Source organism: Clupea harengus, chromosome 17, assembly GCF_900700415.2.
Source record: "Clupea harengus chromosome 17, Ch_v2.0.2, whole genome shotgun sequence".
NCBI classification, from domain to species: Eukaryota; Metazoa; Chordata; class Actinopteri; order Clupeiformes; family Clupeidae; genus Clupea; species Clupea harengus.
In genome coordinates, this window is record NC_045168.1 from 9372361 (window position 1) to 9384860 (window position 12500).

Sequence of the window (12500 nt, forward strand, 5' to 3'; positions counted from 1 at the left end):
ACACACACACACACACACACACACACACACACACACACACACACACACACACACACACACACACACACACACACACACACACACACAGATGCACATGAGAATAAACACACATGCTCACACGCACAGTAGCATTCAAACTCCCTCTGTAACATTAATTACCATGACAGTAAAAGTTGAAACCAAAGAACACTAACCTTTATCAAACACCATCACTCAAAAAAACAATGATATATTCATCATGGCTTTATATTCATGTTCTTCACCAAAGTATAGTGTGTGGGTGTATGTGTGTGTGTGTGTGTGATTGCATATGCGTCTATGTTGAAGAGCACACAGTGGCCTATAGTCTGTGTGAAGGCGATGCTCCCCCATTATAATATTTCATATGTATTCAAGAGTCATCATGTGCATTAATAACCTGGCCTCTTTAGCACGCCGTGGTGAAGGCCTCCGGAGACTGGCTTCCTATGGGAGATGGCGCTTTTGACATTTTCAAAATGCATCCCACTCTGCAAGCAATTGATTCTCGAGTCGATAAATGCAGCCACCTCCTCTCCCTGAAAAATAACTGCCTCTATCACTCCTTCTCTCCCCCTCCCTCCCTCTCCTTTTCTCTTCTTCCATCTTTATCTACAGCATGGATGTTCTTTACTAACCTTTCAAAACGTTGGACATTTTTCTCTCTGAACATACACACACACAAATACACACACACACACTCACTCACACACACACACACACAAATACACACACAAATGGTGCACAAACACACAAATGACGGGTTGATGCAATAAGATGCAAAAGACCATCAAGTAACCCCTATCACTGAACACTGAGGGCTGAGGAGCAGGCGCCAGATAAACCGCCATTCAAAAGCAGACTCCAGCGCCGGTGACATGACTGACATCTGAGTCTCCTGTTGATTTTTAAAATGAATAATCTCTCAAAGGCAAGCGTGCTAGCGCTCCCGTTTCTCTCTTTCTTTTTTTGGGGGGCGAGCGCCCATACTGAGCACAATTGCACGCGCGGAGGAATGGATGTCATCATGGATGAGAGCGGAAGCATAAGAGGGGAGGAGGGAGGGATCCTTTCCCCGGACTTACATCACTCATGCCGGCCTCCAGAATGCGCAGTCCGGTCTCCTTCTCCAGCTGGTCCTTTTGCGCAACTGTGAAAACAGGAGAGACAAGAGAGAGAGAGAGAGAGAGAGAGAGAGAGTGAGTGAGTGAGTGTCGCCGTGAGTCAGTGTGTGCGAGGGATGGCACGCCTGCAAAACAAACGGAGGAAGAGTGTGAGAGGGTGTTTGTGTGTGCGCGTGTGTGTATGTGTGAAAATTGTAAGTGGGTCCGAACGCATTTGAATGAATGACATTCGGTGCATGTACTGTGTGCCTGTCCGTACTCCTGTGTGTGGGTGTACGTGAACTGCTACTGCATATGTGTGTGACAGAAAACGTACGCATGTGTGACCACAATATGAATTAGCAGTCAGAGATTCCCAAGTCCACACCAGCGATTTGAGTAATTAAAGGACATTCTAATGGGCAGCCTGCTCTGGGCACTTTCCACATTCACACACTCTTCTCACATTTTCTGAAAGGTCAAAATGTATAAATACAACAGCCAGGTGTTGCATGCAAGCCAGGAACACGGGTCGTGCAAGACAAGGCCACCGTAGCAAGCCTCCTGAATGGGTAGCTAATGCTTTAAAATGTCTCATCCATGAGCCATAAAGTCCCAAAAACATGCTCATAGCTCATGGCTTAGCATAACAGCTTTGAATATAGTATTTACTATCCAGGAATGCCAGACACACAATCCCACAATTTGGATATAAGGAACATCAGCATTTCTATCAGCAGTGTTCAGAACAGGTTATGGTGTGTAATGTTAGCGTAACAGGTGAGCCATCGATAGGCCTATTATTTTTTTGGGGGGGGGGGCTTTGGCTAGTGTCTAGCCCCCTCAAATAAATACCCTTCACTTCATTAAAGCTATCAGTATATCTTAAGTTATCAGTTTAATAATTGCCATTCAAAAAGTATCAGCGATTGCATCAGACCCCCCAAGTGATAGCTTAGCCCCCCTAACCATAATTGTCTAGTGACGTCCCTGAAGCCATGGGTTCTCTCAGACCATGGCCAGGTCCACTGTAACAACTCATTATTAATTGAAGGACTCTACTTGGAGCATTTTGTTAATAAAATGGCTCTTGGTGTTCCCAGTGTTAATTAGCAGAGCAGCCAGGCTAGTCGTAGATCACAGGCTAGCGTTGTCCCCAATGGGGATATGGTGTTCAGGTTAACCCATCACATTGTCTTCCTTTATTAAAGCTAGCATGAAGCCGTTGGAGCAGAGAAAATTGTGTTGTTCTCTTCTGCCATGACCTCATTACCGAGGCCACTCTTTGGACAATGGAGTGATACTTTTAATGTGACCCGAACAGACGTAAAAACTCTAGGGTTTAATGACTCACTTTGCCCCCCCCCCCCCCCCTAAAAAAGCGATGCCTCCTCGGACACTGAGTTTGAAATAAGTGCCAAAGAAACTACAGAGGCGTTCAAATACGATTGAGTTTTGAGGGCTAGAAATGATCGGCCTCCAGAGACTGACGGAAGAAATTCTCATTTGCACGAGTGCCTGTGCGCCCTCTTACTGCCGAAAACACAACGAAGACAATGTGAATGTGAATATTCCCTCGTCCCACAGTCCCCACTGCCAACCTCCACGCAAGGAAACAGAATAATTCGGAGATCACAAAGCTACAATGAGATTTGTCTCCAACACAGATCCCATCGCTGGTGTAATACAAGAGAGCCCCCTGATGAGTCACACATTTGATAACTGCCACTCTGAGGAAGCGTGAATTGACTAGCAAAGTTTGTGTTTTTGTTTTAGCGTGTGGGGGGGGGGGGGCATGGGGGTGTCGGATTCACAGTGACAATCCCATAGATGCTGGGTATAGAACTATAGCAGCAAAATACAATACTATAAAATGTTTTTCAATATCTTTTGATTCACTCAAATATGACTGGTATCCAATGTCTGCACTATTGTAGTTAGTCATCCTCATGTCATCACGTTTCAAAATGACTGAATGTTACCTTTTTTGTTCAAATTTTATTTACACAATACTGGGTGTTCACTATGGCTGAAGGGAATATGCATAATTAACTGTTCAGTGTTTGAATGTTCAAGAACAATTAACATATGCTCTGTAGATGTTGTCAGAGTGCTTAATATAGTGACAGTTTGGGTTTCATCTGCGAGAATGAATCTAATAAAACACACAATGCATTTGCTGGGACAAATTTGAAGAAAGACGTTTCTAAGGGGAATCAAAGCGAGAGGTCCGATGTTTAAGATGAAACGCGTTGTTATGCTTTGATTCCCAAATATGTTTTTCAAGTACAACTTTGATAGGAGCAAAAGGAATTGTAATAAAAAAACAGCATCAAAGAGCTCCCTTGCAGATTACATCAGTGAAAGGAAAGAAACACGGGAAAGAGTTATAATTGAGTTTAGAGGAATATGCATCGGTGAGACGGAAAGGAGGAGGACAAAGTGTGACATAGAAAAAGTAAACGTAAAGAATGAAAACAAGTGGGGAGTGAGAGAATGAAACAGAGCTCTCGTGAGGAAGGGAAGGGAGTGCACAAAGACAAAGACAGTTCAAAGAAGCCGGCGGAGCTAAAGAGCGAGAAGAAAAATGAAATGAAAGAGGAGAATAAAAGGCAGAATGAGAGATGGATGAAGACAGACAGAGGAAGATGGAGAGTGAGACATTTTTCAAATGTTTTCTCTCGTCCTTACACTCTCTCTCTCTCTCTCTCTCTCTCTCTCTCTCTCTCTCTCTCTGTCTTTTTCGCGATGAAGGCTATGTTAATGAGCCTGAGGGACCACGCTCTCCAGCGTTCTTCAGATTCTGCAGGAGCTGCCGTAATGAGGATTTTAATCTATCACTGCCCATCCTGCACTCTTCGCCAATTTATGCAGCATTCCATATAATTAAGCACGACACAGTGGCAGAATCATCTGAGGGTGGTATGGGGGGGTCGGGGGGTGGAGGGTGGGAGTCTGGTCTTCTCTCGACGGATCGCAGGGACCCCGAGAGGGTGTGTCACGCTGCTGTCTCGATGGTGAGCGCCATAGCGATGGGGACAACTTAATAGCCCTGTCAGGGTGGCAGCATGCTGGGGTGAGAGTGTGCACAGGGACAGTCCATCTGAGGGTGTGTGGGGGAGTGTGTGTGTGTGTGTGTGTGTGTGTGTGTGTGTGTGTGTGTGTGTGTGTGTGTGTGTGTGTGAGAGAGAGAGAGAATGAGAATGGGAGAGAAACTGAAACTACATTACAAGTGCACGGGTGAGTTATTTTGTGCAAATACAGATTGGCAGATTGTATACCTTGGGTGTTGTGTAGGAGAATGTGCGAGTGAGAATATGCATACTTTGTTGCCATGGAAGGCCATGTGTGTGTAGGTGTGTGCCTGGAGTGGTTCGAGCTATGCTCTGTGGTGTGGGATTCTGTTTGTGTATAGGTATTGGTTTGAAAAGGGCTGTGAGATTCTCTATGGTTATTCTGTATGTGAAAAGAATTTGACTGTGTATACACTGGGGTGTATGTGTGTGTGTGTGTGTGTGTGTGTGTGTGTGTGTGTGTGTGTGTGTGTGTGTGTGTGTGTGTGTAGGTGGGAGCATATCTGGTGTATGTGAAAACTTTCACTGAAGAGTAGACAGTCAGACCAGCTCCCGGCCATCTCATCCCTGACCACTAACACATCCCCGCAACATCACTAGGGAAACCTGCCCGCCACAATAGCACTCCTGCCAAAGTACAGGCATGTCTCCCCCTCATCAGTGACTGAGGGATACTTCAGAAGGCCCGAGGATCCACTAACAACAACTTGGCCGCTCTTATTTGGTTCCACACAAACAGTAAACCGTGGAAGGACGGAGTCTAATCAGGTAAACTGGATAATACACATGAAAGAGTTACAACAAAAATATGGCCCCTGGAAAATCACTTAATTGTACATGTGTAGCATAAGACGGTTAAGAGCCCTTGTCTACCCCACTACAATGGCCCTCCTAAAAACACACTTTACAGTCTGTTGGCATAACATCAGGTTGCCGTACACACAGCCATGTCTCACTTTACACAGCTTGCTCTCTCTCTCTCTCTCTCTCTCTCTCTCCAGCTCCCCTCTGTCAGTCTTTCTATCTGTTTTTTACTCCTATGCTGTCTGTGGCTGTCTGTCTCTCCCCCTGTCTTCATCTCTCCCTCGCTCTTGTATCTGTTGGTCTTAGCAACATTGCTGTGTGTGACTGTGACTGTGTGTGTGTGTGTGTGTGTGTGTGCGTGTGACTGTGTGTGTGTGTGTGTGTGTGTGTGTGTGTGTGTGTGTGTGTGTGTGTGTGTGTGTGTGTGTGTGTGTGTGAGGGTGAGGAGCTGCTGGTCGTGGCTGTGGACCTGAGGAGTTGAGGGACATCCAGGGCAGTAATGAGAGGGAGCTGGGGGTGAATGTATCAGCTAAAAGGTCACTCTCACTGTCAGCTCCTAATGAGGGGTCCTGAGAGAACTCACATGCACATGCAAATGGCACACACACACACACACACACACAGATAGAGAGAGAAGAGTGAGAGGGAGAATATTAGAGAGAGCGAGAGAGAGAGAGAGAGAATGGGGGGGGTCCCATGACAGACACACATCCACAGAGATTCACCCCAGACACAGACACACAGATTTCACACACATATACACAGATATTAACATGACACACACACACACACACACACACACACACACACACACACACACACACACACACACACACACACACACACACACACACACACACACACACACACACACACACACACACACACACACACACTAAGGGAGGGATTGAGACATAGAGAGGATCAGAGACAGTTTTGATGGAGAGTGGGAGCTGCATAGTGTAGTTCTCTGGAGCTCCAGCCAGGTTGATCATTACTATACATCACACCCTCAGGTGTAAATGAAACAACGGTTGTTCTAGCTCTGGAAATGTTTTTTTTCCTCCTCAGTGTCTGTACAATTCTGATGATACATGGGAAAAAGCTTCTCCTAAAGGGAGCAGGTAGAAACCTCAGTTCACCTTGACTCTGAGAGACTAGTCAAGCATACCCTGATTCTCCCCCTGCTGCCTTATGGTGATTGCAGGGCCATGATGCATTCACAGATGAGCAAAAAGGCTTATATTAGTCCCAAGCCCTGTTATATGTCTTACTCTTACATCAGAATCGGAGTGTATTTTCCTAACACAGTATATACATATAGACAGATGCTGATCTTTCCTCTCTTCTTTTTTTGGTGTCTGTCTGTGTCTGTGTCTTTCTCTCTCTCTCTCTCTCTCTCTCTCTCTCTATCTCTTTCACTCACACACGCACGCACGTACGCACGCACGCACACACACACACACACACACACACACACACACACACACATTATGAGCTGCATTCTTTTGCATGAAAGGTGCTATATAAATAAAGTTTTATTATTATTATTATTATTATCCAAACTGGGACTTCTGTACTCATAAGCGGGGTGTTACCATTCCATTTAAGTCCTCTCGACAGCCTCTAATATTAAAGACAAGCCGTGAAAACACAGACGTCGTCCTGAATTTTTTAGTCACTTTTCAAGCCCCTTTAATTGGATATTGTATTGGTCCCCGTAATTTATTTTCCGATATGCACATTTTGTTATTCCAGCTGTTCAGACGATCCTTCTCTGTCACGCTGCCTCATTGCTTCAAGTCAATTTAACTCCACACACCAACACGCCGATGGCAGCAAAACACACAGGGAACCATGGAGTAGAGGCAGGGAGAGGAGAGGGGGGGAGTGAGAGGGGGAGGGGAGGGGGATTGGCCCCTGGTGGATCATTTAGCCATCTCGCTAACATGGGTTCAGTTGGGAGGATTCAAATTTTTTTTTACCACAAAAAAAAAAAAATACTAAACAAAAAGAAAAATGGAATTGGAAATGGAAATGTACTGTACTGAGTTAACACATTAGAGGCTAAAATCTCATGTCAGCAACACAGACCATTTGATTGACAAGAGATTGACAAAAAATCGAATCCTCATTGGTTTGTTGTCGTCATCGTCTCATGCTATCTTCATGCTTCATCACAAAACCCGAACAAACGTGTCGCCATGGTGAAAATGAGGACGGCGTGGTTTTGGGATGCTTTACAAAACAGCACAAGATAACGGAAGTGAAGAGCGAAGAACAAAACAAGGTTTTCATTCCCCTGTATCACCTTGTTTCTTCTTGAAACAACAGCCAGCACTGAGCCTCAAAAGCCCATGTGAGGGCCACAGGCGGGAGGGAGGGACAGCGGCTTTGATTCGGGCACCTGACTCTGGCTTGATTTAGCGTTTGAGCCGGAGTCGGGGGGGATTACGCTTAAATGCGACTCATCAGAAACAAGAGCCCTCTCGGCGAGGACCCTGTCCCCTGTCCCCCCAAAAAAGTCAAGATGCTTGAAGGAGTTTTCCATCTACCCAAAAAAAATTTGGCCATTTTAATCAGTGTTGTTGAAGCTTGAAATGACTATTTGGGTGAGATGTCCTTGGCAATTGCCTTGCCCTAAATTCAACTCAAGAGGAAGCAAAATGGCTGACTAACTCCCTAATACCCCTCTATCTCATCATGAAGTGCCAGCCAACCACAAGCCATGTTTTTAAATCAGAATGCTGGATGCGTTCTTGTTTTTTGACATGTATAAAAAACTGTGGGAGATCCTTGTCGTGTGTGGTTGGGGCAGCTGTCCACTCAGTCTGACTCATTGGGCCTTGGCAATGTCCAAGGAGAGAAGACCGATGGGTGGTGTGTGTGTGGTGCAACTCACACTCCAGTGTGACGTATGACTACAAACCCACGCTCTCCGCTGAGATGGCTGGTCACCCGTCGACACACTCATTTCAAACGAAACATCTGCGGGAACGGGAACGATTGGAAAAATAAAACGAAGAAGAAGAAGAAGAGAAAAAAAGCTTAAACAAACGAAAACACAATGCACACTAGAATGAACTTTCATTCCCTCTGATCCCCTCATTGCATTGAGCAACTCTCTCGCTCTCCCACGCACCTGAGGTCACCGTCTCGCCCGATCCATCTCAGCCGCCGCAGCCACCCGCTGCCGCCATCGCCATGGCAAATGAAAATGTTTATTGCGGAGGTGGATTGACACTCGGCAACCGCATGCGCCCGTAACTGTTATCAGCGCCAATCACTCCCGTATTAAAGCTGCCACTCGAGCAGTCATTTTCCCTCCCGGCACACACGAAGCCTGTCTGTACATATCAGTCACAGAGAGAGAGCGAGGGAGAGAGAGAGGGAGGAAAATACGCAAAAGAGAGAGAAAAGAGAGAGCGCAGAGGAAAAAAAGATGCATCTGATCTTAGAGATGGATGCAGCGTCTCTCCCCGTTCATTTTTCACCCCGAATCAGGGAGGAGGAATAATATTGCTCGGCGGCAGCGGTCGGCCATGAAAATCATCGCTCTTGAACGGAGATGCATTAAGCAACCGCGGCACGCCAATGTGACATACAGCCTCCACGCCGGGCTCACAATAAATACACAGGACACTTTACGGTCCCAATGATGGTATTGAGTGCGAGCCAATATAGAACGCCTCTTATATAGGCGATAGAATGCATTTATTAAATAGGTGAAATTCACATGCAAAAAGTTCTTGTATTTAGTGACTGCATGTTGAGAGTTCATGACCTCATTACATTCCTGTTTTTGAGCAAGTTCTAGCACCAGTCTGCACCTGAGGAAAACAAATGATAACATAACTGTTCTTAGCACTCCAACTGGAAGCGGACTCAAAAGCAGCACAGTCTTGGGAAACACACAGTGAACATGTTTATTGCCTGTCGTTTTCCTGCGGGAATAATTCACTCTGCTGTCCCGGTTTTGCTTTCTCTGCACCTCCTTTCTGTGCATTTCAATGGGGGGGATTCAGCATACTTCCTCTGCTCTGATATATCAGGAGATGGAATCAAAGTCTTACTCAGCCCTGAATGAACATGAGAGGGAGAGAGAGAGCGTGAACGAGAGAGAGGGATAGAGAGAGAGAGAGCAGAGAAGGAGGGAGTAAGATGAGAGATTGATGAGGAAGAAGTGAGAGAAAGCAGGGGGTGACAGAAGAAGGAGCAGGGGGGTTGAGTGAGAGGGAAGAGGAAGAAGTGATGGAAAGAAGAGAGAGAGGGTGAGAGAGAAAGAGAGAGCGAATAAGAGAGAGAGAGAGAGAGAGAGAGAGAGAGAGAGAGAGAGAGAGGAGAGACAAATGCGAGCAGAGCTGGCTTCGAAGAGCGCGTGCACTTCCGCCTGTGGGAGACGATTACTCACGCTCCTCAAAAAATCTCCAGCGTCAGACGCCATTTGTCTGAAACGTCCTTTTTAATGGCAGGACGCAGACAGGGCTGCCACAGACCTGGCAGCTCACCCACTCAGCTGCGTGTATTATCAACACAAAAAAAAACCCAGTCTATACAAAACCACACAGCCATGTTCGCTTCATGCCTACAGTCTCCCATACAGTGTCTGCGCTATTACTGACATGATTTCAGCCCCCCCCCTTTTGTGTGCTTGGCATTAATGTGTATCGTTTTATTTCGGTAATCTGTGATCAAACTGACATGTGGCAGGATTAAGACGCCCCTTTCAGCAACTGAAGAATTCTTTATTTAGGCTTAATGCTAAAAGGAGATAGAATAGGAGAGGCAATGGAGATAGAAAGAGAAAGAGAGAGGTAGAGATAGAGATAGAGTGTTTATAATGTCATACTTCACTGGCTTCAGCTTTTATATCGGGGCCTAAATCAGAGTATTTCTAACTGCCTATATCTGAGAGAGCTCTGTGGCTGTGTGTGTGTGTGTGTGTGTGTGTTTCTAAATGTGTGTGAAGAAGATAATGTGTCTGTGTGTTAGGAAGTAAGGTGCATGTGAGTAGACAGCAGACTTACAAAATCACACTCCATACACCAGGGGGCGCTGGTTTGTCTCTTATTTGTTTTAACGGTATATATACCACAGGTGTAAAGCGGGAAAAGTGGACTAATAGTTGAGTGTCTGCAGGGACCTGGGGACCCAGGTGCCTTTGTTGGATTATTGTGGACCCCAATTTGTGTTTGTGGTTCAACCCCCCCCCCCCCCCCCCCCCCCCCGGATTGGTTTTGGACTTTGGTTTCGGGACTCCATGTAACTTGAGTGTGTGTGAACAAAACGTGAACTGTGGACTCAGAACCTGTGCTGTCCGGCCGAATGGGCCAGAGCTTGGGTTGGCCATGGACTAAAAGATAAGCTGGGGTTCCCTGGGTCCATTCATTCCAACATTAGCCACATGCACACGCCTTTCACGTCTTCGCAAACACACTAAGTTAAGAACTCATAGGTTATATTTCAGGTATATGCCCATAACCCCTAGATGCAATTAAGTTTCCCGAGTGGTTTCTTGAGGGCTTAACAATTGGGGACTTGTCCTCTTCTTGAAAGATTGTTAGAGCTCACATAGCGTTTAGCGTAGGCCTTTGTGTAAGAGAGTAACAAATGGGAGACTTGTGTCGAAGTGTCCTTGAGCATGATGCTGAACCCCCAGTCTCACCGATGGCACCTTGCATGGTAGCCGTCGGTCTGTGAATGGGTAGATGTGTGAGGCATTAACATGTAAAGTGCTTCAAGTGCTCTATGAGTACAAAAGCGCTATAGAAATGTATTTCCATTTACCATTTAAACAAGGTTGTTGGAGCAGTACGTGGTGAAGGCTACAGGCTACAAGGTTGTGTGTTGGCTGTTTGCTTGGGTCACACAGCTGTGTGGACTTGGTTTGGCGTGTGGATGTAAATTACCAAAGTAGATCATCACTCCAATTTTTGTGATTTTGTCCACTGTATTGAGTGGGGTTTCCCCATTGTAATAAGGCAACTCCAAGGGAGGTTGCTATTTTTTTTACACGCATTTGAGCATGGTGTTGACGGGATTGCCCTGTGCTCCGTTCTTGCCTACTTTGATAGATAGAAATGGCACAGTTCGATCCACATACATTTTCAACTGTAGTACCATTGAAACTGATGATAATTTAAAGAAATTGGAAATGGTGCATTTCATTTTAGCAAAGCTCGGTCTGAGTGGCTTAGCAGTGGTGGCTCAGCAGCTCGAAATTAGTGAAATACAGAGCCGAACACAAAAATGGCACAAAAAAGAACAGCAGACAAAAGTAGATCCGGCCAAAATTGAATTACAACACGTGAAGGTGAAAACCACTGACCTTCAGAATCAGAGACAATATGAAGGTAGGTTTAATATATCTAATTGTTTTAAACTAAACCTAAGTTTAGCTCTAGCTTGCATATGAGGCTGTTCCAGAAGGCCACAGGTTCAGCTGTTGCTGGGAAACGACCTTGCTGGAGGGGCCCTAGAGATGAACGCTTTGGAGTGCCCAGCAGATTTTAATGCGTGCGTAGTAACAAGGTCACAGGCACGAACACAAAAGGCCAAAAGTCCCTGCATGTCCTCCTGAAGAATCTCGTCGTGATGTATTGAGAAAACAGCAGGAATGTGATCCCGACCTTGCTTCTCTGATAGAATATGCTGCTAGTTGTGAGGTGAGGATATTGCAGAGGGATTTCACATTGATTGAGGGGTGTTGATGCATAAGTGGAGACCAGCCACTGAAGACTGTTGTGTGGTGACACAGTTGGCACTGCCAACATGCTTCCATGGGGAGGTGTTGAGGTTGGCACATGAAACTCGAATGTTGGGTCACTTAAGTATAAGGAAGACCCAGGAGAAAATGGAAAGACATTTCTATTGGCCTAAGTTGCATGGTGATGTAGTCAACTTTTGTGGCACATGCCACGTCTGTGGTTGGGAAGATGAATCAGACCATCCCAGTGGCTACATTATACCCACTACTTGTAGTTGCACATCTCTTTTCGTATGTTCTTGGTGATGGTTTCGCAAAAACTAAAAAGGGTTATGAATACTTGCTAACGATCGGATGGATGTTATGACTCATTTCCCTTGAGCAGTGTCATTAAGTAACATCCAAGGAAGAGCTTTTGTGGAGGTCCTGCTCCCATTTTTCTGTCGGGTTGGGCTACCATGTAAGGTGCGGTCCCATCGTGGCTCCAATTTCACCTCTGGGGTGAGTCTGAGCTTGGCACCAGATTACTTCATCTGCTTACCACCTAAAATCACCATCCGAAATCACAAGGGGCGTTACAGATATGCCACTTCAGATTAAGAAGGAGAGTGTCCTGGAACCCAACAGTAAAGGGAATCTCTTGCAGTATGTGGCAGGTTTTAAGGAACGGCTTCAGTCTGCTTGTAAGGTGGCAAAAAACAATCTGGCAACGGCTAAGGAAAGAATGAAGCAGTTTAACCACAAGGCAGAGGCGTGAAGTGGGTGAAGAGGTGCTTGTGGGTGAAGAGGTGCCGG

At 45.8% G+C, this 12500-nt stretch overlaps 1 protein-coding gene across 1 annotated transcript in view; it reads right to left on the reverse strand.

The window, feature by feature from the left end:
- ptprn2 (protein tyrosine phosphatase receptor type N2) overlaps nt 1–12500 on the reverse strand; it is a 177143-nt gene that overhangs the window by 67027 nt on the left and 97616 nt on the right. The window contains 1 exon segment of the mRNA XM_031584363.1: nt 1104–1168. Within this exon segment, the coding sequence (XP_031440223.1) occupies nt 1104–1168 (65 nt within the window).